Here is a 26,389-nt window from a genome sequence, read left to right as displayed (position 1 = left end):
AGGATTGTTGAAGGCATGTCATGCACAGGGCAGGACAATTGAGGTCACTGCCCCACATTCCACATTGCACAAACTTCCCTGCCAACTTTTCAGTAGACAAGTATGACAAGAAGGAAAAAAAAATTTTTTTAATGCAGAGCCTGCCTCTGGGGTCTCCAGGACCAGCACAGAGCCTGGACGCCACCTGGTGTTCATTTGGGATATGACAGTCAGCATCCTGAAGGGGTTGGCTTCAAATACCTGTGGAGCAGTGGAGCAGGGGAGCCGGTTCCCATATCACTGTGGGAACCTCCCCACCCCTCCCCCAAGGGCCCCCTTTGTTAACACGCTCATTTGGGTGAGGTGGAGCCTCCCCAGCCTGGCCTCAAGAGCAGCACCGGCTTGTTAACCCCACCTCTGCTCTGCTCCCCTTGGAGACCCTGGTCCAGAAGCCCTGGGTTAGGCGGAGAGGTCTGTTTTCTGGCTTCTCAGGCAACCTGGGAATGAAGGCAGAGGTTTGAATTTGCCATCACCGTGGGCAGATTTTAAACCCTACAGAAGCACCTAATACTGATATAAGGCCCAGGCCTCAGTGCCTTTACACAATAGCCCAGGTGACCCTAACACCCACCCTGAGCTGAGAAACACTGGGATGAAGACTCGCATCACCTGAGTTTTCTGATTTCAGCGTCCTGGTACTTACCTGGTGGTCCAGTGGTTAGGACTCCACGCTTCCAATGAAGGGGCTGCAGGTCCGGTCCCTGGCCAGGGAACTAGATCCCACACGGACGAAAAATTAGTTTTTTAAAAGATTTCAGCATCCTTGGGAAGGACGCCAGCAGTGAACCTGGCTCCTCAATCAAGTGATGAGCACTTCCTGGGATATCCTTTGGACCAAGAGGTTCAGAGAGGTATAGGCTGCCCGCATGGACCTGTCCCGTGTTTGGGGTCATGTATATTCTGCTCCTGTAGGCACTCTGTCGGGACACCCTAAATGTCCTGTTCTCAGCTTTCTTCACTAAAACACAAAAATTCCACAGTTAGAGCTATTTTCTGGCACAGTAACTGGTGGGATCAATCAGGTAAACGACCGCACTAAGGACGCAGAGCTTTGGCGCTAAAACTGGGAAAACCAAGATAGGTTTGCCGCCCTCAACCTCACACCAGCCTCAGACCAGCAGCAGTACCTGGGGCTGGGCCTCACTGTGCACCGGAGAGGCGGTGGGAGTCCACTCAACTCTCGAAGGGTCTGTGACCCCCAGGATGACAATCCCGTGTTCCGTGCTTACCCACGCTGCAGCCCTACGGGTACACTAGAGTGAATCTGGCAATAGATTTAGGGAGGAATTGAGGTTCCTAACATCCATCCCAAGACCAGGTGCTGCCTGCAGGGCGGGTCTCAGAAGGGAAGGCTCAGGAGATCACTGGTCAGCGGAGAGCAGTGGACGTCTGAGTTCAGCTGGTTTTGTTGTTGACTTCTGGTTTGGTTGGGGGGAGGGGAGAAATCGGTTACAGGGCAAAAGATGAGGAAACTGTTTAGAACATTTCTAATTTTACAGGGTTGTTTTTGCTTGGGGCTGACAGATATGGCAGCAGGCCTTCTGAGATGTGGGGGCTGCCTTCACTTCCCCACACACCTGGGGCTCACCTCTCTTTCACTCCTGCCATCCCTGCCCCGGTCAGTCGGATCCCATTCAGCAGTTTCTCTGCAATGCCGGTCTGTCTCAGAGGCCAGCCCAGGAGGGTCAGTGTCAGGACTGAGTGCCCCAGCCCCCTGGACCTTTTCTTTTTACTCTTTCCTATTTCTTTTGGCCGCACTGGGTCTTAGTTGCTGCATGTGGGACCTTCAATGTGGTGTGCAGAATCTAGTTCCGCGACCAGGGAATGAAGCCGGGCCCCCTGCACTGGGAGCACAGACTTAGCCCCTGGACCACCGAGGCAGCCCGCCCCTGCCCAGATCTTACCAAGGTCCCCGGAGTTCACTTGCTGTCGGACTGGGTAACCTTCCCAGCCTCATCAGATGGTTCCACCGCACCTCCTTCCTGGTAGAACCCTTGGCTACCCTGGGGTCTCAGCTCTCGGGTCCATCAGCTGTCCCTGCTCCCCTCTGCTTCCTCTGGCACCACAGCAGATACCGTGCCGGGCTTGGGGCCGTGGTTGATCTGTCCCCACCCATTTGTCCTCTGGGGGATCATAGGGGTGGTTCACAGTAACATCTCACCTAATGGTTCAATGTGTGCGTGCTCAGTTGCTCAGTCGTTTGTGACCCCATGGACCATAGACTGTGAGGCTCCTCTGTCCGTGGGATTTTTCCAGGCAAGAATACTGGAGCAGGCTGCCATTTCCCTCTCCAGGGGCTCTTCCTGACCCAGGGGTCTTGCATCCCCTGTGTTAGCAGGAGGATTCTTTACCACTGTGTCACCTGGGCTGGATAGAAGTACCAGTGGGATTTCTGGTTTTGCTCTCTAGTATCTGTTTCTACAATACGGAGGGAATCACAGAAATTCCAAACCCCTGCCGCCACAGCCTTCGCCTCTCTGGAACCCCCTCTCCATTGCTGTTAACCATCCAAATAGGCCACCTCATCTTTCCTGTTGTGGTCAACCAGTGTCTGAGGATCTGCCCTCATGGTCTCCTATCCCTCTGCTCCCCATTCTTCCTGAATCTCACTCCTTTCTTCTGAACTATTCTCTCCTTCCTGGATTATGTCCTTCATTGCTTCGTCAGGGAAGACCTGTGAGTAACACACGCTCTTCATGTTTGCCTGTATCTTTCTTCCCCTTGCACTTGGTTAACAGGTTCTGCGTGCATGCTCAGTCACTTCAGTTGTGTCTGATTCTTTTCCACTCCATGGACTGTAGAGCCTGCCAGGCTCCTCTGTCCACAGGATTCTCCAGGCAATAATACTGGAGTGAACTGCTATTTCCTCCTCCAGGGGGATCTTCCCAACCCAGGGATCGAATCCACATCTCCTCTGTCTCTTGCAGCATCAGCAGGCGGATTCTTTATCCACTGAGCCACGTGAAATACTGTGGACCTAACAGAAGCAGAAGACATTAAGAAGAGGTGGCAAGAATACACAGAAGAACTATACAAAGATCTTCACCACCCAGATAATCACAATGGTATGATCACTCACCTAGACCCAGACATCCTGGAATGTGAAGTCAAGTGGGCCTTACGAAGCATCACTACAAACAAAGCTAGTGGAGGTGTTGGAATTCCAGTTGAGCTATTTCAAATCCTAAAAGATGATGCTGTGAAAGTGCTGCACTCAATATGCCAGCAAATTTGGAAAACTCAGCAGTGGCCACAGGACTCGAAAAGGTCAGTTTTCATTCCAATCCCAAAAAAAGGCAATGCCAGAGAATGTTCAAACTACCACACAATTGCACTCATCTCACACACTAGTAAAGTAACGTTCAAAATTCTCCAAGCCAGGCTTCAACAGTATGTGAACCGTGAATTTCCAAGTGTTCAAGCTGGATTTAGACAAGGCAGAGGAACCAGAGATCAAATTGCCAACAACCGCTTTATCATTGAAAAAGCAAGAGTTCCAGAAAAACATCTACTTCTGCTTTATTAACTATGCCAAAGCCTTTGACTGTGTGGATCACAACTAACTCTGGAAAATTCTTAGAGATGGGAATACCAGATCACCTGACCTGCCTCTTGAGAAATCTGTATGCAGGTCAGAAAGCAAGTTAGAACTGGACATGGAACAACAGACTGGTTCCAAACTGGGAAAGGAGTATGTCAAGGCTGTATATTGTCACCCAGCTTATTTAACTTATATGCAGAGTACATCATGAGAAATGCTGGACTGGACAAAGCACAGGCTGGAATCAAAATTGCCAGAAGAAATACCAATAACCTCAGATAAGCAGATGACACCACCTTTATGGCAGAAAGTGAAGAACTGAAGAGCCTCTTGATGAAAGTGAAAAGGAGAGTGAAAAAGCTGGCTTAAAACTCAACATTCAGAAAACTAAGATCATGGCATCTGGTCCCATCACTTCAAAGCAAATAGATGGGAAACAGTGGAAACAGTAGCAAATTTTATTTTGGGGGGCTCCAAAGTCACTGCAGATGGTGACTGCAGCCATGAAATTAAGATGCTTACTCCTTGGAAGAAAAGTTATGACCAATCTAGACAGCATATTAAAAAGCAGAGACATTATTTTGCCAACAAAGGTCTTCCAGTCAAAGCTATGGTTTTTCCAGTGATCATGTATGGATGTGAGAGTTGGACTATAAAGAAAGCTGAGGACTGAAGAACTGATGCTTTTGAACTGTGGTGTTGGAGAAGACTCTTGAGAGTCCCTTGGACTGCAAGGAGATCCAACCAGTCCATTCTAAAGGAATTCACTCCTGAATAGTCATTGAAAGGACTGATGCTGAAGCTCAAACTCTAACACTTTGGCCACCTGATGGGAAGAGCAGACTCACTGGAAAAGACCCTGATGCTGGGAAAGAGTGACAGCAGGAGAAGGGGATGACAGAGGATGAGATGGTTGGATGGCATCACTGACCGAATGGGCATGAGTTTGAGTGAGCTCCAGGAGTTGGTGATGGACAGGGAAGCCTGGCGTGCTGCAGTCCCTGGGGTTGCAGAGTCGGACACGACTGAGTGACTGAACTGAACTGAACCACATGGGGTTAAACAGGTTAGCTGATTCTATCATTCTCGTTCAAATTACCGTTCCATTGCCTTCTGGCTTCCAGGGTTACATTTGATACATCCGCTGTTACCTGTATCTGATATTTGATGATTTGTATTTGATGATTTTTAAGTTCTACAGGGTAGAAAGCTGCCAGCTGGCCACAAGGCGAACTCCTGAGTGACAGGCAAGATGAAGACAGCAGGCTAGGGCACAGCACACTCCAACTGGCAAGGAGCTCTCCACATGCTAGGTGAGGGCGGCAGCCCCGGCAGGGCCTGCAACGGTCCCCAGCAGGGCCTGCAACGGTCCCCAGCAGACATGCAGCGCCTGGGCCGGTCGGGGACCCTCACTCAGCAATCTCCACTCCTGGAGGACAGAGGCCCCTCTGGCTAAGCCAGTGGCTGCTCCATTGGCCTTCACAGTGGTTCTCGAAGTCCTGCTCTGACCTCATGTTACACAAGGAGCACAGCAGTCTCCCTGAACGCCCTGGGAGAGCTACGTGGGCACACCTCCAGGAGCTCAGCCAGCCCCCTCTCCACACCCTTCCTCTCACAGGGCTCAGTCCCACAGGTCGTCTTTCAGGTCCTGGAACCCAGTGAGCCCTGTCCTCCTCAAGGCCTTTGTCCACAGTCTTTCAAGTGTGACCGTCTCAAGTGTGGGTGACAGTCATCAAGCCCCAGCTCAAACGCTGCCTCCTCGGGAAGGCCTCCCACCGCCGACCTCCTCCTGTTCCCCTCCCAAGCCCTCGTGAGTAGTCTCAAGATGTTGCCCACTGTTTCACTTGTCCTCAGTGCTCCTGGGGGCCCCAAGAGTGAGCCCTGAGGGTTGTGTTCAAGGGTGGTGGTCACCATCACTCCCCCAGGACATGCAGACCATCTGGAAAGTGGTCAGCAGACCTCCAGCTTCAAGATGCAGGGCTAGGTCAAGCATGCATTCTGCTTCCTCTTGAATCACTACTAAAATGGAAATAAAGGGAATTTTTTTGAAGGACAGAGAGAAGAGAGAAGAGACCAGTCATGTCTTGGAGTCTGACAGGAGTGCTTCCAACGTGTTCAGGGGAAGCCCCAGGCCCAGGGAGACTGTGTGGAGCCACCAGAGGGGAGAAGCAGAGTCTGGAGGTCAGTCTCCACCACCCCCCATCCCCACTCAGGCAGCGCCCTCAGCCCCTAGCCAACTTCCAACCTGGGAAGATCCCCTCCCTCTTGGGGTCATTCTGAGGTGACGGCGAGCGCCTCGGCAGGGCAGGTGCCCCCCCAGGGCCACTCAAGGGTCAGAAAAGCCACGTGGTGGGTCAGGTCAGTCCTGTAACAGGAGCCCTCCCCGGAAAGGAACTGAAAACTGCATCACCGAGGAGGAGGCCTGAGCCACCCAGAGCCCCCTGGTCCTCACAGCCAGATTTGCACCCTGCCGCGCCAATACTTCCTCTCCCACCAGAGGGCCTGGGGGAGATGGGGAAAGGGGATCAGCTGGCCCTCTGAGAACATGCCAGAAGCCACCACAGTCGGGGGCTCCAGTTAAACCTGCTCCTCCATGAGCCTACCTATGGCCATCTTTCGTCTCACTCCCCCGTGTGAGCTCTAGGGCCCAATTCCCCTCCAGTTACAGCTCCTCCCCCACCCGCCCGCCTGCCCCTGCACCAGTGCCGCTGGGAGACCCCTCTGCACCGGCTATCCGGCAGCCCCCATCACGCAGCTTGTGCTCTGGGATCTGTTCTGCACCCCACCCCCTGCAGGGGCCCCAGGAACCAGGGAGGGGAATGGACTTTAGAGTGGGCGGGAGAACCACAGGACGGCAGGAGGAGCCCCCACGGGGAGCCTGCCTGCCGGGGAGCCAGGGCAGGGTGCCTGGCACTGGCGTCACTGTGGCTTCTTAGATAAAGAGGTGGAGAGTGGCCAGGAAATCAGGCAGGAGACACAGAACTCGGCCTGCCCTTTCCAACCTCGTGGTCACACACTCCAACCAACACCAACTATCTGAAGGGGACAGTTCCGGGAGAAAAGCGACCACAGGGACATCTGTCAGCCTGGCTACTGTAATGGGATTTTACTCATAAAAACCTCTTGCCAAGGACTCGATATTTTTAGTTTTCACATGCTAGTCCTTATACAATTTGTCTTTGCCAGTTCACTTACACCCGAAAGGTACTGACTACTGACAGACACGTGGGAGAAACCTCCCGCACGTCCAGTGCTGCTCCACTTCATTCAGTTACCGTCAAAGAACCAACCACGAGGCCGTCACGTGAACTGCGCGTTTATTAGCACTGGTGCTGCAACAAAGCGCCTCCAGTGAGCACGCGAGCTGCATGCGGGTGACTGGACAGGTGAGGTGCAGACTCGGAACCGCAGGTCCTTACTTCTTCCACTCGTTCTTGTCGTAGTCCCACTTGGCCGAGAAGCCCTGGATGGGGGCCACCTTCATGTCGAGCATCCTCTTGGTCTGCTTGGCCACCCACTCCTCTTCAAAGGTGTGCGGGATGGGGCCGTACACTACAGTCCAAAACAACGGCGTGAGGTGACACTGTCTTGACAAGGTGTTTCTAAGCCAACACATCACAGAGGTGAGTCTGCCCCATGGCACTAGCAACTTGATCAGCACCGTCATCGGCCACTCGACACCCACACCCACACCAACGTGCTGGTTTTAAACTCTGCGCACTGACAACTTGGTACTCCCAAATTACACCCTGGTTTGTAACAGTGAGCACGAAAACACAACGCTAGAGCAGAACGTATCCTGTGCAGGACACAGACGGCAGGTACACTGGCAAGCGTGCAGCCCAAGCAGAACCAAAGGCGACTCACGCAAGAGCGACAGTCACAGGCCTGTCACCGCCCCACGTCCACACGCAGAACGGGCCAACCTACCCCACAGAACAGAGAACACAGGACAGGCAGCACCAGAACCAGCAGGCAGCCCCACCGCCGGCCGAGCAGAAGCTGCTAGGTCTGAAGACCCAGACCTCTGGTGACTTGAGCTGCAATCCCTGCATCCCAAACAGCCCCTGATGGTAAGAGTGTCCTCCTCCTCAGTCTAACTTCCACCACACCTTCTCCTTGACACCTGACCGCCAAGCAGATGAGCCACTGGAAACGTGCTGGGCTGGACAACCAAGCGTGGCCCGTTCAGGATCAATCAGCCGCAGGCCACACCACTTCAGTTCACGTGAGCCAGCGTCCCAAAGCTGGTGAACACTCCAGGATGGAGCCCAGATGGCAGAGCCTGTCTGTGTGACGCACCGCCCCACTCACCATAGTGCTTCTCCCAGATGAGGAGGAGCGCGGTGAAGCCGATGAAGAACATGGCCGCGCCCACCACCGTCTTCCACTCATTTGTGCTCCTGTTCATCTCGGCGAAGCTCTCCTTGAACTTAAGGCGGTACACTGAGGAGACAAAGGACCGTGCCGCGGGCACAGACGCCCACCTCGAGGTAGAGCTCCCCAGCACGGGGGGCGGGGGGGCACACGGAGTGAGAAGCACCACAGGCTTCAGGCCCCGACACCCCCTCACACTCGGCAGGGGGCAGTGTGTGGTGGAGCATGGAGTGAGAACCACCACAGGCTTCAGGCCCCGACACCCCCCTCACACTCGGCGGGGGGCAGCATGCGGTGGAGCATGGAGTGCCTCACACTGGGGGGGGGGGGGGTGGTGAGGAGCACCAAAGGCTTCAGGCCCCGACACACCCCTCACATTTGGCGCAGGGGGGGCGTGCGGTGGAGCACGGAGTGAGAACCACCACAGGCTTCAGGCCCCAACACCCCCCTCACACTCGGGGGGCGGGGGGAGATGTATGGAGACCCTGAAATTCCTCCTCATTTAGAGGAAGGCACGGGGTCCGTGTAACGTGCCTTCTTCCTGATGGTGTGCCAACAATCTTCCATCAGTACTTAGCACACCCAGCCCCAGCAAGCGGAGGCGCTGAGGAGCTGCTCGCACATGTAAACCATCCCGAGTTCTACTCAGTGGCTCTGCAACCCTGCTCCTGCTCCTCCTGGGGGCTGGAGCCCATGAGCATGGACAGCGGCACCTGGGAGGGGGTTCAGCCAGCTGGCAGAGCTGATGCCCTGGACAGCCCCACAGACGCAGAGCACCGCCCCCCGCCCTCCCCAGCACACGGGTCTCTGGGCCCAGCCCAGATCCAGGAGAATTCTCGCCCAACGCAGGCTGCCCATGGTGCCGTCAATACCCACGTTCAACTTTCTCATCAATGGAGAGGCTGCTCCAGGAAGCCTTCTCCTTCTCCTTCAAGGCCTTCTGGCTGGCAGACAGGTTCTTGACATGGGCCACGTCGGGCAAGGGGTAGTCACGCCGGTCCACATAACTCGGGAGAGCATAATCTTCACTCTTTACAACACTTCCTAAAAAACATGTTGGACAAATATTTGAAATTCACGTAAGATCCGTTACAAACAAGGCAGTACTTTTAAGAACTGAAGTCAGTCCGGGTACGTGCACCCTGAAAACCTCAGTCATCCCAGGGGCTGTGGCCCCCATTCCAGACAACCACAGGACGGTCGTGTGACATGGGGAGCAGGCTCGCCCCATGTGGCCCTGAGAGCAGGTGAGGACGGAGGGCAGATGGTAACAGCAGCGCTCCTCATCACAGCAAAACAGCAACCTGCCAGGGAGAACGAGGGAGCACGTCCTGCAACTACCGGGGTTCACACAGAGTCTGGACAGCTACTCAGGTTCCCTGGACTAACTGGAGCCTGGAGTAAAAGGAGGCCATTCCACAAGGAACTCCAACTAATGGGGAAGAACAATATAAAACTCATAAAAGAAACAAGGGTTCAAAGTTCAGAAACAAAGACATGAAAAGATGGCTACTGTGGCACTGCTTATTACAGCAAAGTAGCAAATAACCTTAGAAATGTGTATCATGGAGCCATTTGGCTTGTTCAACAAAGGTTTAGAGTGCCTACTGTATGCCAAGTACTGTTCTAGCTCAAAATGGGAAGAGAGTCGTGTACACACCAAGTCACAGAATACCATCGGGGTTATATTTTCTTTTTAAGAATCTGAGTTACGTGTAGATACTCACATGAATACGCCACTAAACACAAGTTAAACCCAAGTTGTCATCAGTGGGAAGCAGGGATGAAATAGAGACTTCTGCCCAAAAAGATAAAAATTTCAGCACCTTCAAATTGGTGTGTACCCAATGTATTACTCTAGTAAAAAGGGGAAAAGTTCAAAAAGCAGGGGAAAAAAGAGTATCTTAAACTTTAAGGTTTTCCCTCAGCAAAAAGCTGTTTGATTCTACCCTGTATTTGCAAGGAAATTCTGTGTTCGGAACGAATCTGGAGGTATAAAGTCCTACAAAAATGCTTCATCTCCATTAGCTTAGTCTGAATGATTGAAATCTCCCAAACTGTGTTAACAACAGTGAAAGAAAACCTTGGATCTTAAACAAAGCAGTAAAAATTCTCCAAATGCTCACCAGTGCCTTGCCTATGACTAGCACACTCATATATTCATACCCAACCTTATCCCAAAGAGATTGAGATGAAATGGCTATTATTTTCATTTTAAAAGTTTTCATTTAAAACTTTCCAATTTTAAAACTCTAAGACGCTATTAAAATGATGAGTGGACTAAAAAGCACTCAGCTTACATGAGTTATTAAAAATGGATGTTAATTAGGGTGTTGAGAATGTTCTCAAGTTGATTACAGGATAATGGAGCAACTCAGCGAATGTACTGAAAACTGCTCAAGTGTAGCCTTTAATGTGTCAGGGTGTCATGGGAAATAGATCTAATAAAACTGTTATCAAGACACAAATGCTTATAACCTTGAAGCATCCTAAGCATAAAACTGCATTTTCTAGAACAAAAATGACTAATTCGTGACCTCACCGCTGCCAAGGGCTCTTCAGGACTTTTGGCCTGGTTCCCTAGTAAATGGGAAGGGTGGGGGAGGCCCCCATACAGACACATAAATGTTAACACACCAAACATTCCTTTTAAAAGGAAAGAAAAGCATAGATTTTGCATCCTAGTGAAGGTTATCATTTCTATTCTCGATCTGGAGTAGATACGGGGGCCTCTGCTGAGGAAATCCGGGGAATCTGAGCTCCCGTCTCAGTCCGACATGTTGCCACACAAACACCTGAGCTGCCAGTGGGGGCTCCCAATGGCTGTTCTATGTGCAGAACAACTTCATGTATGACTTTACACGACCAGAAATCTAGAATGAAAGGACGAGACTCGTCTGAGAGACAGCAGCTTCCTCCACCCGCCTACCGTGTGCGCGAGAGGCAGCAGTGAGTAAGCCCGGCAAGTACCTGCTTCCAAAAGCTTACACTCAAAGAGGCAAACACCCCTCAAACTACCCGCAAACCCACAGCCTCTAAGGAAGCACACAGGGTGAGACAGGACCTTTTCCTGTAAAATGACACCAGCGCAGAGGGTACGACGCGAAGGAAGCACCATCTACACCTCTGGAGCTGAGGCAGGAGGCGGTGGCCTGGTACATCTGAGACACAAACCACCCGTGGGGCAGGGAGCGAGCCACTGTGGAGCGCTGGTCTGGGCTGCTCTCTGCCTGTGAGTCTGATGTGATGAGGCCAGTGAGGCATGAGGAGCCAGCGGATGGCTGCACGCAGGGACCAACTACATCTGACTTCCTCTGCCTAAAGCAATACCTAAGAATAAGCCCTGGTCAGTGCTCCTGAAGGAGACAGAAGTTGGCCTCTCACAGAAGATCAGAACGACCAAAGGGACATGAAGGGACCTTGAGGGGTGATGGAAGTATTGCATGTCCTGATTGGAGTCACTGTCACACAGTTGAGTGAGTTTATCAAAATCCATAGAACATAACATCTAGAAAAGATAAACTTTCCTTTCTGTAAATTATACTTCAAACTGAACTAAACAAACAAAGAGCTAAAGAAATACATTAGCAAAACCAAAATGGAAACAAAAGGTAATCTTTGACCTAAGTGACTTTCTAGGCTTTTAGTGAAGGAATGTTTCTTTCTGTATGTATTAACAACTAAAATTTTTATTATCTACTCATTTAAATAACATTTCAATAATGCTTTTACTAAAATTATCTGTTTTAGAGTCTGTTATCCTGAGCAATATAAAGGACATACAGAAATGTAACACCAAAGTATCACCAATTAAAGGACACAACATCAAGGAAAAAAAATCACACATAAAGCAGCTCAGACAAAAGCTCCTGAGTCCCTGGATACATGAGTCTTGCTCTTGACTGCATCACCCATCACTCAAGCCTTGCACTTGACTCCCCAGTAACACAATCTGTCACAATGACTCCCATTTCCTCCTCCTGCTTGCTTTCCCTCTGCCTGGAATAACATTCCGCTCTTGAGTGTGAGGGAACCCCACCAGCCCTTCAGCAGAGCAAGGCCTCTCCTCCAGAAGCCCCTCCCCGTACCTCAGACCAGGCTAAATGCTTCTCCTCCGAGCCTATCTCTCACTGAAACACTGCCTACCTGTATCTTTCCTCTCCAGATTGCTGGGACTCTGGAGTAATTCCACGTCTCATATTCCTTTATTGTAAGTGTCTAACACTGACAGCTACAAAGAAGATGCTTGATAAACGCAAAACTCAACTTGCTATGTGCCAGGCTCTGAACTAGGTTCTTTAAGTACATTTCAGGTGAGAGAACAGATTCCTAAACTTGAGCAGCAAGTCCAAGGCAGAAATGAGATTAAACCCAGTCCATGTTTCTTCCCTTCTGCTGTCCCAATAATTTAAACAATATTCAAGGTAAGTGGCTAGACGGTGGGGGTGGGGGTTGGTGGGGGGTATGGAACAGTAAAGTCAGGTATAGGGTGGATCTCTTAAAAGGTGTGGAACTTGAACCTGAAAACATGGGAAGGGAAGGGAAGGAAAGAGGAGAAAATATCAGTATAAGCGAAGACTCAAACTAGGAGTCATTAAAACTCTAATCTAGAACTAGGCACCATTACACTGCATGTATCTCCCTTCAAATTCCTCAACAAAATGTGATCAGGATCAAAGCTCTCCACATCTGCAACTAGCACAGGGCCTTACTAGCAGCAGAGCAAAAAGAAAGATTACACTTACCATGGGCCCGAACACACACCGAGGTGGAAATTGCACGCCTACCAATCAGGCTAAATACTCTGGTTGCCAACATTCTGAAAGATAAAAACATACCTTCACTATGAACAAGGGTAAGCACCTATTAGGAATGATTCTTTTTGCCCCAGTGCATTCTGGAAATCAATGCAATTCTTTTTTTTCTTTTTCTCCCCAACATAAGTGACCGGTTCTTCATTACTGATTGTAAACTTTTAAAATAACCTAGGATGAGGATTTTTTTTTTTTTTCCTCAGCAGACAGCATGTTTTAATGGAGCGTCCTTATAAACCAACTGTCTCATATACATACACTTAAAGCAACTGGTAGAAAACTGGTTTGTTTGAGGGATTTTGCTCTCTTTTTTTGCCTTGGTTTTTTAAAAAAATCAGCTTTCTTAAAAAGCAAAGAGGGAAAAAAATAGTTTAAGGAGACTGGAAAAGCTAGAATGTGCTGCCAGTAACGGGCTCCACCATCTAGAGGGAAAAGGTAAACAGTTTTAAGTCTAAGAGACACGCACCGCATTCATTATTTGGTTACAGACCTAATATGTGCCCCGGCTTAGAAGGGGAAATGAAGGGGAATGGATGCAAAGGTGGCCTGATCCACTTTCAATCCCTGCAGGACAACGAATGACCGGGATGACACATCTCTCACGCGGGCCTTTTCAGGGTCAGGCCCCGCTCCCCTATTGCCCCTTCAGGGGGCTGCTGCTGATGGAAAAGATCCCGAACTCATTCAGAAAGCAGCCCACTAGAGGCAGAATCAACAAAAGCATGACGTCAGGGCCGAACTCGCCTCCTTTTCCCGTGTTTTCTCCCCGGCCTGGCCCGCGCCTGAGCGAGTGCCGAGCGTTTACCAGGCCAGGAAGCGGGGCGCCTCCCTCGGAGCCCCGTTACACCCCGGGCGGTGGCGCAGCACCGTCGGGAGGGGCGGCCGGGAGCCCGCAAGGCAACCTGCCCTCAGGCCCCCGCCCTCGGCCAGCGGACACTCCAAGGTCAGAGCCGCAACCAGCCCGCGGCTGCGGAAGGACAGGTGGAGACCGGCCGGATGCTTCCAGGCGTCATATAAGCAGGGACCAGGCGGCTCCCAAGCCCGGAGCCCCCAAGGGCCGGCCTCAATGTCACCGGGACAGGAGGCCCAGTCGTCAGTTCCCTGTGGGCGCCCAGCGGTGGGCACGCAGGCCCGAGGACTCCCAGGGCTCGACCCTCCTCAGCCTCGCGGCGCGGACCCGCCACCGCCCGCCTCACCTGATGCCACCGACCAGCCGCTGCCCACCGTCCCCGCCGCGACCGCCCTCTAAGGCTCGGCTGCCTGCGACCGGAAGAGAGCGAGGCCGAGCCGCGGAGCACCACGGGATCGAGGAGGACTCCACCCCGCGCCCGACCGCGCGGGAGGTCACAGGACCGGAAGTAGGTCGAGCGGCGAACGTCGTAAAACGCCGGACTGGGCGGCTTTCCGGCGGCCACTGGACGTCCGCTTTCCGGCGGCGCCCGGCGGAAAGCGCCAGTGGAGTCTTAAGGTGGCCGCGTCGGCCTCTCCCGGGTGGTTAGCCGGCGTCTGAGGAGCGGAGCTCGAGCGGGTCTGGGCCCGTGAGGGGCCCTCGCCAGCCGCGGGGCCGCGCCAGGGAGCCGCCGCCTCGTCCTCCTTCTCCCCTGAGGCGCCGCGCGGCCAGGCAGCGGATCCAGGCCTCGGCCGGCGCCGGGCCTCCGGGGCCCTCCCGGGCTCAGCATGCCCGGGGTGAAGCTGACCACCCAGGCCTACTGCAAGATGGTGCTGCACGGCGCGAAGTACCCGCACTGCGCCGTCAACGGACTGCTCGTGGCCGAGAAGCAGAAGCCACGCAAGGAGCACCTGCCCCTGGGCGGCCCGGGCGCCCACCACACCCTCTTCGTGGACTGTATCCCCCTCTTCCACGGCACCCTGGCCCTCGCCCCCATGCTGGAGGTGGCCCTCACCTTGGTAAGCGCGGAAAGGGGCTTGCCTCAGAATTAGCGGGACAGGAGACGGGCTGACAGTCGGCTTCCGAGCCGTCCCGGCTAGAAGGTCAGGGTGGTCCAGCCGGAGTCTCGGGACCCAGCACCGCCGAGTTCGCCGTGATCGTGAACGGACGACCCGCGAGAGCGCGTTGGTCTTTGCCCGCACGCACTTAGCAAGAGCCCCGCAGGTGGCAGGCAGCTCGTCGTTGCAGCGGCCGAAGGGGCGACCTTAGTCGTCCCGGGTGTTTTTAGAACGCCTTAGGCGACGGAAAAGGCACCGATTTTCTCACACCCGTAGCCCTTATAGAGACAAGCCGCTGTGAACCGAGCGTCTGTATTTGGAATTTTGAGTCGCGGGGAGTTTGGACGTTGCCGTTGGGCTCGCGCGCACCGTCGCGCGGCCGGATCCGTGTCTGCCGTAGGTGTCAAGGCGCGGTTCTAACCACGTTACTGCCCCGGGACACCCAGGGTGGACCCACGGTTAGAAAGGCGGCGTCGAGCGCTCCGTGAACAAGAGCTTGTCTGTCTTCCTTAGTGATATCTGGAATGCAACCGTGATTTTAAAAGCTGAAGACTGTGTGTGGAATTTGAAAGCCAGAGCAGACTTGGCCTTCCAGCCCGCACACTTCTGTGGGTCTGCTCACGACTGATTTATTTGAAGTACAGTGGGAAAAGGTGTGGCGTAGGAACAGACCGACTGGTTATTGAATTTTGGGCCGTAGTTGTTGAGGTATGGTGACCAGTGAAGGAAAAAAGACGACCTGTAAATTGGAGTTAAAACCTTAGGGAGGAGTAGGCTCAGACCTGCCTGGGTTGAGGTAGAATTTTTCGAATATGTATAAACTAAGATACTAAAAGAGAATTAGTTGATTCATGCAAAGAGTAGTTAAGTTTGAGAAGAGTAGTAGAAATCCTTTTTCTCTACGTCCCAACAAGTAAAATGAATCCATTTTGTAAATACCTAATTATGACACCCATGTAAATTCTTAACAAGCAGGAAGTATCTTTAGACCAGCAGTCCTTGCCTAAGCTTACTGGGCACATCTTTGAGTACTTGTTAAACTGAGTCATTGTGTGAATTTTTTCCTATCATCATGGGGCAGAACATAGATAGAAAGTAGATGATGTGTATAGAATCAACATTTTAGCTCCTGAAGAAATGTGCTGTTGGTATCAGTGTGTTCCTGGGGTATGCGTGTGTCTGTTTTAATGCAAGTCTTTTGAGCTTCCTGTCTTGATTATTCTATCAAGATAACTGTGTGGTGATTGGATATGTGCAGTGCAGTCGGTCACTCGCAGGGAACTCTATTGACCAGTAGTATTAAGCAGGGTTATCCAGCTTTCCAGTAAAGCCAAGCCTGTGCTAGGGGGAAGGATATTGCTATGGATCAAATACAGTACGTGTGTAGCGGTTGAACTTGTACCAGGCAGACAAGTACAGTACTGAAGAATAAGTGCCATATGGGGGGTCAAGCAGAAAGTGGGGAGGGGTCCGCTGACCCAGGCTGGGAGAGTCAGGGAGGGCAGGCTGCCCAGAGAAAGGGACATGCAAGTGGTGGCCCAAGGTGCAAGGCTGGAGGAAGGGGACAGAGGGACCAGGTGAAAACCGGGCGGGGGGAGGGGGGGGACGACACACTTTTAGAGATGAGCTAGAAGGTAGAGTATAAAGGGACCAGACAGAGAGAGATGTGAGCAGTGGACAGACTTCATCGTAGAAATCATTCAGGGGCACTGCTCGCTCTGCACCACTGCATCTGTACTCCAGATGCACCTTCGAGTGTTTCCCCAAGTGTGCCCTTCAGTGTTGGAGTCTCCTGTCCAACAGAATTAAGTGCAAACTAGGTTTTCTGCACTTAGCCTCTTTTAAGACAGTAAAAACTGTCTGAATGTCTGTCCTACCAAGCAATATGGTAATTTGTGCTCACTTTTCTTATATTGATCAAAACTTTGAATCATAGACTCAGCATTTAACAAGTAGGAGAACGATGTCAATTGAGTACAAATTAAATAACTTTGAAAATAAAGTCATAAAGAAAAAAATTGCCATTTGAAACCATCTACAAGTTTTTGTGTTACTGTTAAGATATTTAAGTTTATATCATTCAGATTTTGTCTTAGCAACTTTATAACCTGAAGGCAATGAAAAATCTCAGCCACAGTTTATCAGCTGTAGAAAATGTTTTAATAAAGCATTTAAATCCATAAAACTATAAACGAGGCCTAATTCTGATGGCTTGTTTCTATTCAGGGAGTTTTGTATTGGGTTATTTTTGATAAGTGGGAAAGACTGACTTGATATTCTGTCCATCAAAGGGCAGCATCAAATTCCTTTGCAAGGCTTTTCATTATAATTTTCCATTTAAAAAAAAATCCATGCATTTCTGGGTGCTTTCTATTTTTTTTTAAGTACTTAGGCCTGTTATCTTAATTTATCCTTATAACCCTTTGACGTAAGTAGTGATGGAATTATTTCTAATAGCAAAAACCCATAAAATGTCAGTAGGGAAATTAGCATAAAGCTGCTGTTTGCCTAAGCCCTCTTTGTCCTCCCCACACACACCCCCACTGTGATTTCCTAGTGCTGGGAGCTGCTTGTTGGTACCTTCTGCTCTGATGACTTCTCATTTGACTTGGGCCTGGGATTCCTTCTGCTGCCCCCATGTGTGCTTTGCCTGTGCTCATCTGCACAGGCTACCGCCCCTCTGGCTCTTCGCTCAGCCCCCTACTTCCTCCTGGGAGGGGGAGCTGGCTGCTCTGGGCTCTCCTTTCAGTTCTTCCCGTGACCTTCGCTCTCTGTTCCCAGGCCCCTTATCTCCAGCGCTCTTCCTCCAAAGCCAGCTCCTCCTCATGGAAGAATCAGCTGCTGATTTAAGGATCTTTTTCTTCTCCGTGAAACTCGCCAACCCCTCTAGTTTTAGACTCCAGGGCCTGGGTGTTGCTGCAGACAGGGAGGCTCCCAGACACCTAGCTTGTAAGTGACCAGCGTGGGAGCAGCACCCTCCTTGGGGTGACTTACTTAGCAGCTCCCTGCCTTGCCTGCTTTGTGGCTGTGGTCACGGAAGTGCATGCAGTATTATGAGAACTCCAGGTGCCTCGCTCATGCGGACACTAGCAAGTTTGCCAAGAGAAGCTGCTTTCTTTGTCCAGCCTAGCTGGGAATGGACGAGTGGGCCCGAGCCTGTAGTAGTTCTCCTGCATGTCTGCGAGGGAGCAGGCCTGAAAGACGTGAACAGAGGGTGGCGGCTTGTGCCAAGGTGACAGTGTCCTTCTTTCCATCTGAAAAGTAAAGGAAACCGCATAAGTGAAAGCAGGATTTGGACCTTGTATCAAAGTCACTTGCCAGGTATCAGAGTGCCATCGTGAACATTTTCATTTTGATTGTTCACAAGATGCATCACAGGAGGACACCATAGCAGCAGAAACGAATTCACTGAGAACAGAGTTCAGACAGCTTCTCAGCTCTTTTGCTTTGTCCTGCCCCACTTGGAGGGTACGAGTTGCCTACTGTATAATCTGCCACTTAAATCCACTTGGGCTTTTTGTTAACAAGCTGTTTGGGCTGACTGCAGGATTCTGAAACCCCTCAAGAGCCACCTGCCCCATCCCCACTCGGCCGACTGTCGATGCTGCTTGCCTCCTGCAACACACCGACTCTGCTATGCTGCGTCACTCACTGATGACGTCTGGTCCACTGAAGCTTGTGTTCGCCACTCGGTGGACTCTGATGGCTGGTTCTCCAGTCATCAACTGGTGGCTACTGGTGTCTCTCTGGACAGTGGACAGGCTGTGCCTGCCCATCACAGGCATCCAGACTTCATTTGGTGGTTCTTATTTGAATCATTTTGTGACCTGGTTCACTTTGGGAGCAGCCTCTTCAAAGAGTTCTACTAGGAGTTCCCTGAGGTCCAGTAGTTAGGACTCGATGCTTTCCCTACCGGGGCCTCAGGTTCAATCCCTGGCTGGGGAACTAAGATTCTGCAAGCCATGTGATGCAGCCAGAAAAACAAACAAAAAGCAAAGAGTTCTACTAGAAGTTTAAGGTCATGACACTATTTTTTCTGCTAGAATTTGGTTAGGCCTTTAGAGTGTTTTATATAGGAATCCACCCCTCTTTAGGTAAAGTGTCAGTTGAGGTATGTTCGTTTGTCACAAGAATCCACCATCCTGTCAGATGCCTTCTCTGCTGTCTGAGCACAGGTACAGGGTGACCCTGTGTGTTTCCTGGAGACTGAATCCCAAACCATTCCCTTCAGCCCAGAAGCAAGATTGGGGAGCAGCTTAGACTGCTCACTGAAGACTGCTGTGGGAGCTCCCGATGGCCTGGTGTCAGGGTTTAGTGCTCTCACCGCCGTGGCCTGAGTTCAGCGTCTGGTCAGGGAACTGATACCCTGCACTTGTGGTGCAGCCTGCTGCGGGATAGCAGCAGTGGGAAATAATCATCTTATCCTTGCATTAAAGGTAGCTGTGGTAGGCCCAAAAAAATGCCCCCCCCCAGATGTCCACGTCCTAGTTCTTGGACCCTTGGACAGGTAACCTTACGTGGAACAAGAGATGGCAGATAAGATTGAGTTAAGGATCTTGAAATGCGATGATTATCCTGGATTATCTGATAGACCCAGGGTTCACATAAGAGGGTCCACATAAGAGGCAGCAGGGTAAGAGTCAGAGAAGAGAATTTTGACCACAGAAGCAGGGGTCAGAGTGAGACAGCCACCACCCGAGGAATGCAGTGACCTGTGACCTCTCCATGTTGGAAAAGGCAGGGAGCAGATTCTACCCTCAAGTCTCCACCAAGAGGCAGCCCCACAGACTTGTTTTTGACTTCCGACTTGTGAGACAGATCTGTGCTGTGTTAGGCCACTAAGTGTTCATACCAGACTCAGGACACTCTCTGTAGTTGTGACTCTGGATGTAAGAGCAGCCCACAATGCGGAGCCAGGCGAGGGGCGCAGAGGTGGGCAGACGTGAGGATCACCTACATGAGGACGCCCTCAAGAGACCAGTCTTCGATCAGAAACAGAGGCTAAGAGGGTGACACCAAAGGGCGGGCCAGTGGGTGGGTGTGAGTTCAGGAAATGGGACCAAGTGCCAGATTTTAGAACTAGGCTATGCCCTTGGATACCACGTGGAGGTAAATTTAGAAAGAAATGAAAGAATTTTGCTGCTGTAAGCAGCAGTAGAGTTTCCAAGACTCATTCTTTTAAGAGGTGATAGAAATAAAATATAAGTAGTTGTGGAATAATTTGCCTCAAAGTTAGAGTGAAAGAGCCATTATAAATATTTTAGCGACATAGCCCTCATCTCTTGGGTGGATGACCAAAGCCTCTAATTGGTTCATTGAGCCTTGGTTTTGACCCAGTATGGTAATTTGTGAGCTCTTAGGAGGGCAGAATTACTATTCTAATCCTCGTGTGAGCCAGGGAACCTTGGACTGTGACCATTTTGTAATGTCTGCTTTTAGTCATAAAGGAGACTGTTGGAGTCCCAAACCAGAATTTGAGAAAAAGAACGAATAGAGCTATGTTTAAAAAGGGAAAAGAAAGAAAAGAAACCCTTTTTAACCAGTTAATTCACTTTGAAAAAAATTGAGGATCAGTTGTATCTCTTCTTTTGCAAGCTGAGAATAGAATTTCCTGCAGTGTATTATTAAAATTCCGTTACAGCAAAACAGGACGACCTTTTGTTTTTAATAATCGCATTAGATCTGCAGGATGCTAAATCTGATGAGAGAAGAGTGGCATTGTAAAACAAAAAACTTAGCCAGAAGGAAAAACATAAATACAGTATACTAACGCATATATATGGAATTTAGAAAGATGGTAACAATAACCCGGTGTACGAGACAGCAAAAGAGACACTGATGTATAGAACAGTCTTATGGACTCTGTGGGAGAGGGAGAGGGTGGGAAGATTTGGGAGAATGGCAATGAAACATGTAAAATATCATGTAGGAAACGAGTTGCCAGTCCAGGTTCGATGCACGATGCTGGATGCTTGGGGCTGGTGCACTGGGACGGCCCAGAGGGATGGTATGGGGAGGGAGGAGGGAGGAGGGTTCGGGATGGGGAACACATGTATACCTGTGGCGGATTCATTTTGATATTTGGCAAAACTAATACAATTATGTAAAGTTTAAAAATAAAATAAAATTAGAAAAGAAAAAAAAAAAATCTGCAGCCATGCTCCTGTTTAAAAGCATGCCACAGGGAAGTGTGTGAGTGCATGCATGCGTGCTCCCCTGCACCCCACATCCCAGCACAAGGGTTTTCATAGTGTATTACAAGGAATACTGAAATAACAGTACTGAAGGACTTGACTTTGAAAGAGACTCAGATTCCCATGCTGCCTCTGTTTTCTGGCTGTGCAAGCTTAGACCCTCTCTGAGCTCTTTAGTTTGCTATCTGTGAAGGATTGATTTTAACGACCTGAAGGCTTGTTCAAGCCCCAGAAGGCCTCAGTGCTTCATCTTGTCAGAGAAAGTGGATAACACTGGTTCCCCCTCACCCACGGCACTACACCCATTTAATATGTGTCTGCGCTGGAGCCTTCTGCTAGGACTAGGGGAGGAGGTCATTCCTAGTGTCCAGCCTCACACCCCACCCCACCCCCGGCCATTGCAGGCTCCTCCTCTGTGGGAAGACACTCCACCTCCGAGAGAGGGGGAGCCTATGCTCTTTGCTTTCTCTGACCTCCTATGGACTGTGGAAAAGCTAATTGCGGTGGCCTTCTTTCCCCTGAACACCCATACACCCATTTGGTGTGTGTTTGTTTTTTGGTGGCCATACCACCACCATAATTTGGTGGGATCTCAGTTCCCCAACCAAGGACTGAACCTGGGCCACAGCAGTGAAAGCCCAGAATCCTAGAAATCCTATGGACAGAAGAGCCTGGTGGGCTACAGTCCATGAGGGTTGCAAAGACTAGGACACAACTTAGCGACCGAACAACAGAGGCCACCAGGAAACTCCCGCATTTCATTCTCGTAGGGAGGAGGATACAGGAGTTCTGTTTGTCTTGTCCCAGCATTTGGTTGAGGGAGGGAGGTTCCTTTGTTTATTGAGACTTGATGTTTAAGGAAAAAGCATTCACCTTTTCTTCCCAAATTTTGTTCTCTTTTCAGATTGATTCGTGGTGCAAAGATAATAGCTACGTGATTGCTGGTTATTATCAAGCTAATGAACGAGTAAAGGATGCCAGGTATATCCCTGTGAAACCCCTCGAAACCCCTCAGTGGGCTCCCGGTGCAGAATCTGTCAGAACAGAGTCCCTCCGTGCTTGTAGACAGTACTGCAGGGGTGCTGGGGCGCAGTCTGTGAAACAGTGCCCCTCCGTGCTGTTGATCGTATTCCAGGAGGGCTGGGGTACGGGTCATTCCAAACACCAGTTATTCTAAAGACTCAGATGAATGCTGGGATTCTGTCCTGTGTTGTCTTTATTTTGCTTAAAGGGAATTCTGAAAGCGAAAGCAACAGTCCAGCGCCTCCTGTTCAGTCCCCCCTCCGCTGTGCCTTGCTTCCCATTCCCAAACTGGGATTGATGTAGGGCAGAGCACCAGGCAAGAACTCCACTCTTTTTGGGGGTTAAAAAAAAAGCAACTTTAGGTTTGGTGTTCTTTGGGTCTGCTGCTTTGACGAAAGCATGGTGTTTGCTACTTTCCCCATATAATAGGTCTTGTTTTCTTTTATCCAGCTAGTTGCCCCCATGGTGGTTCTCACTAACGAGCAAAGCTGAGATCTTTGCTTTGTTTCTGCATCAATGTCCTAGCAGAAAAACTGATAACATCCTAATGTTAGAGTAATTTGAGGTGGGCTTAACAAGCTGGTTATCTCCAGAGGTGTGAACCGTCTGTCAGAGAAAGGAGGGTGGTGCAATTACCCAGAGCTGGTGACAAAAGCTGGCACCTGCCCTGCCTGAAGGAATGAAGATGGGTCGGGTCAGGAAGTTGTGTCCACCCCCCCACCCCTGCCGCCCTGAGAAGAACAGTGTCCTTTGGTCAAGGGATATGGCCAGCAGCCAGCCTGACATGATCTCACAGAGAGAGTCCCAGAGGAGTCGGCACCCTGAGCAGCCAGAGGCACGAGCTGGGTGACCCTGAAGCTTTGCTTATGTGGCCAGGCAGAGCTGATGGGCTCCCGTGTCCAGGCAGTCAGGGGGTGCAGTGAAGGGCCCCAGACCAAATGCCTCCCGGATTCATGTCCACTCGCCCAGCATAGGCAAGTGGTGGGACTCAGTAGCATTTGGGGAAATAATACAGTAAGCCAATGGAGCACTTCCAGAGATGTGAACTGTTTTGTTCTAGAGGACTGGGCCCAGTCAGGACTGAGGGTGGCAGGGTCCCCAGCGCAGCGTGGACTCAGAGCGGCTTCTGTGCCAGCCTCTCTGTGGATGACATGCAGAGCTGCTCTCTGATCCCTGATTCTTCAGCTTTTCCCAAGACATCTCTGACTGTTTGGTCCCTGCATCCGTGCATGCCTCTGGTTTCTCCTCAGTGCGTCTCTTACCAGCCCCTCCTTCGAGTCCACCTGCCTCCCTATGTTGATGAACTGGAGCCTGTTCACGGCCTGTGTCAGTCTTGGTCTTATTACACGAAGGAAGCTGCCAGAGTGTGAATCCCCTGCCCCAGGCCAAGCTCTGTGGTGAGCTGAGCCACGGACTCCTGGCCCTTGCCCTCAAGCTGCTGCACTGAACTTGGAAGACATTGGAACCCAGGCCTGTGGTGCAGGCCCCGGAGCCCGTACTGTGCGGGTGGTGCGGGGGCTGTGGCAGCAGGAGCAGGAGGCACTCCACCCACAGCCGTGACAGAGGAGCCTCCGGGAGGGTGTGGACAGATGAGCCGGTGGCTGCGGGACCCCGGCCCTCGAGACACCTGTGCAGCGCTGCCTTCACTCTAAGGGCTTTCCAGGGTGACTGGGGGATGAGACTCCCTGGGGCCCTTTGTCTATTACATTGTTTTTTGTTTCATTTTTCTTAATACGATGCTGCAGATAATCACACCTCTGTAAATTTTCAATTTTAAAGGTAAAAATAGAATACTGGCTAAATTTATTTTTATAAAGCATTAAGCCTGCTTTTTTCACCTCAATCACGACGACAGGGTCGTAACTGTATAGTGTGTTTCTTTCTGGTTCAGTCCCTGCTTCAGAAAGCTGAGACTGATTGTACAGAGGGAAGGATGCACGAAAAGACAAGGGCCCCTGCTCTGCCCTGAGCAGAGCAACAAGTCACTGCAGCGGGATCACAGTCCCCAAAAGCTACTTAAATGGGTGTAACCCCACACGGGAGGTAGCTTACTGGTGCTGTTGGTCTTTGTGTCATTGCTGTTTACTCTGCCACAGGCAGACAGTGTTGCCCAGCGTCACCTAAAACTTGGTAACCTCGCTGGTTCTTCCCTCTCAGTCCAAACCAGGTAGCAGAAAAGGTGGCCTCCAGAATCGCCGAGGGCTTCAGTGACACGGCTCTCATCATGGTGAGTCACTGTCGCTCGCTCCAGAGTCCTGTGTGTGGGGACAGCTGCTGAGCAGCCTCTTGCTGACGGGGAGCTTTGTCTGTGAGCGGTTTCCTTTCTGCAGGTACTTACTTCATCAGACCATGGCCTCCTTCGGCCGTCTTCTCCCAACTGCAGGCTTAAAGTTGCTGAGTCAGGGCCGCTGCAGTCATGGCACACGGGTGTCCAGAGGTGGGGGGTCTTTCAGCTACAGTGGGTCTCAAAGTGGGATCCCCATGCTCACAGTATCAGTACCACCCAGGAATCTATTGGAAATGCAGGTTCTGGGGGCCTAGGAATCTATGTCTCCATAAGCTTCCAGATGATTCCAATGTACACTCAAGTCTGAGACGCATTGAATTAGGTCAACCAGCACAGCAGAGGGAGCAGGGACGGACATAGCTCATGTCAGGAGCCCTGTTCCTCTCAGTTCAGATGAAATTCTAACAGGGAAGGCAGCGTAACATTTGGAAGCTTCCGGTGTGTGAGAAAGCAGTCAAGTACTCAGTGCTTCTCCCATGTGATGCACCGTGAGCCTGGGCTGTGGTGGTGTGCACTCTGAGGCAGGGTGTCTGCTGTAGTGGGCAGTGTTGCGCCCGTCCCTGACATCCCTGTGGAGTCCTCCCCCGTGGGAGAGCCCCAGGGAGGGACCCACAGGCTGCCGCGGAGGTCCTGGCTCTGTTCGCGAGTGCGCCCTTCGTCTCGTTGCAGGTAGACAACACTAAGTTCACGATGGACTGTGTGGTCCCCACGATCCACGTGTATGAACACCACGAAAACAAATGGCGCTGCAGAGACCCGCACTAGTGAGTGCCCATTCCCGGGGGGGCCCGTGGGCCGCGTGCGCTGGGGCCAGTCCCGGCACGCTGCTTGCATGGGAGACCTGACCCCCGCCTCCTGGGTTTTTAAGCTACATGTTCTCTAGAGAAGTGTGCACACCTCATACAGAAGTCACGGGTGTTCCTCAGCCCCCAGAGGACAGGCCTACAGGGTTTCCAAGCAGTGGGGACATCCTGTCACTCACGGGTCTCCCCTCCCAATCCCAGGCCACCTTTCCCTAAGCCAGACCCTCTTCCCAGGCTTTTGTGGTTTATTTGCAATCAGTCATCTACCTCCAGCTTTTTCAGAATTTCATTTGAAGGTTATCTCTTGCATGTTTCATATCCTTTATATGTATCTTCATGTGTTTAGATGTGTTTGCTAGAGTTCACCCTTGGCTTCCTTTATACTACTCTGCGCGCGGCTGGTTTCCTGTTTACTCTATTGAAAAGCCACGCGTTTTGAGTAAGAGGCTGACTTCTCCTGTCTCACCTCATAGTGATTACTGTGAAGACTGGCCAGAGGCCCAGAGGATCTCAGCATCGCTCCTGGACAGCCGGTCCTACGAAACACTCGTGGATTTTGATAACCACCTGGATGACATTCGGAATGACTGGACAAATCCAGAGATCAATAAAGCTGTTCTGCACTTGTGTTAGGGAGGGGTTTCAATGACTGGTCTCTGGGCGTTTCCACTACACTGAAGAAGAGAAGTTATTTTTAAATGTAAATAAAATATCACAGTCGGTGTGGAAAGCTGACAGTTTTCAGAAGTGGCGTGTGCCTTGAGAGAGGGCAGAATGTCCATCAGTCACCTGTCTAATGCAAAGTCTCTAGACCAGGTACAGACCATCCCATCCGACCACCCTGTGGAGCCTTCCCAGTTGTACATGGCTATAGTTCTTCAAATCAAAGCTATTTCTGCTTGTCCAAGATTGTTCCTATTAAACAATTTTAACTAACCTTTTATAATCTGGAGAGAATACTTTTTAAAGCATATGAACTGTCTTTAAAAAAAAAAAAAAAGCCCAGATCTTATACCCAAAATAGAGTGTGTGTGAGTTTTCATCCTGTTTGAGTTAATATCGTCCAGCCTGGGGATCAGGCCTGTGCCTGGTGTGCCGGTGCCAAGCTGTGTCTGAGAGCCGAATGCTGGTGTGCACAGCCAGGAGGCTCCCCTAGCTGCCACGCCTCTTCACATGGGAATAATGCTGCTGGTGCCTGGGAAACCTTCATCGTCAAAGGGTAAAAACAAACACGTTGGGAAGGCAGCTTGAGTGGGAGCCCTGTATGATGCTCCTCAAGCAGACAGATGGGAAACCCACGGAGCTGAAGAAAAAGGGGATCGGTGTGCTAAGATTGTCTTAAACAGGCAAGAGTCGGTCCTGAC

At 51.0% G+C, this 26,389-nt stretch overlaps 2 protein-coding genes across 3 annotated transcripts; one reads left to right on the top strand and one right to left on the bottom strand.

Moving 5' to 3' along the window:
* Positions 1 to 6,880: 6,880 nt before the first annotated feature.
* On the bottom strand, positions 6,881 to 15,115 carry LOC133230058 (cytochrome c oxidase subunit 4 isoform 1, mitochondrial). 2 transcript variants are annotated; one of them, XM_061386934.1, is made up of 5 exons: positions 14,676 to 15,115; positions 12,703 to 12,776; positions 8,834 to 9,001; positions 7,895 to 8,026; positions 6,881 to 7,132 (listed from the first exon to the last, which is right to left on the bottom strand). In XM_061386934.1, exons 2-5 carry the CDS (start codon positions 12,773 to 12,775, stop codon positions 6,996 to 6,998), a joined length of 510 nt encoding a protein of 169 aa, XP_061242918.1. In that variant the 5' UTR covers position 12,776; positions 14,676 to 15,115; the 3' UTR covers positions 6,881 to 6,995. The 2 variants fall into 2 exon arrangements, with proteins under 2 accessions (XP_061242918.1, XP_061242917.1); XM_061386933.1 differs by lacking the exon at positions 14,676 to 15,115 and adding an exon at positions 13,968 to 14,053.
* Positions 14,137 to 25,962, top strand: EMC8 (ER membrane protein complex subunit 8). Its single transcript, XM_061386931.1, has 5 exons — positions 14,137 to 14,679; positions 21,817 to 21,893; positions 24,093 to 24,162; positions 24,892 to 24,986; positions 25,499 to 25,962. The coding sequence occupies exons 1-5, from the start codon at positions 14,449 to 14,451 to the stop codon at positions 25,656 to 25,658; spliced, it is 633 nt and encodes a 210-aa protein (XP_061242915.1). The 5' UTR covers positions 14,137 to 14,448; the 3' UTR covers positions 25,659 to 25,962.
* The last annotated feature ends 427 nt before the right edge of the window (positions 25,963 to 26,389 follow it).

Source organism: Bos javanicus, chromosome 18, assembly GCF_032452875.1.
Source record: "Bos javanicus breed banteng chromosome 18, ARS-OSU_banteng_1.0, whole genome shotgun sequence".
NCBI lineage: Eukaryota > Metazoa > Chordata > Mammalia > Artiodactyla > Bovidae > Bos > Bos javanicus.
Note: the sequence above shows the minus strand (reverse complement) of the source record. Positions and strands in the feature narration are given on the sequence as shown.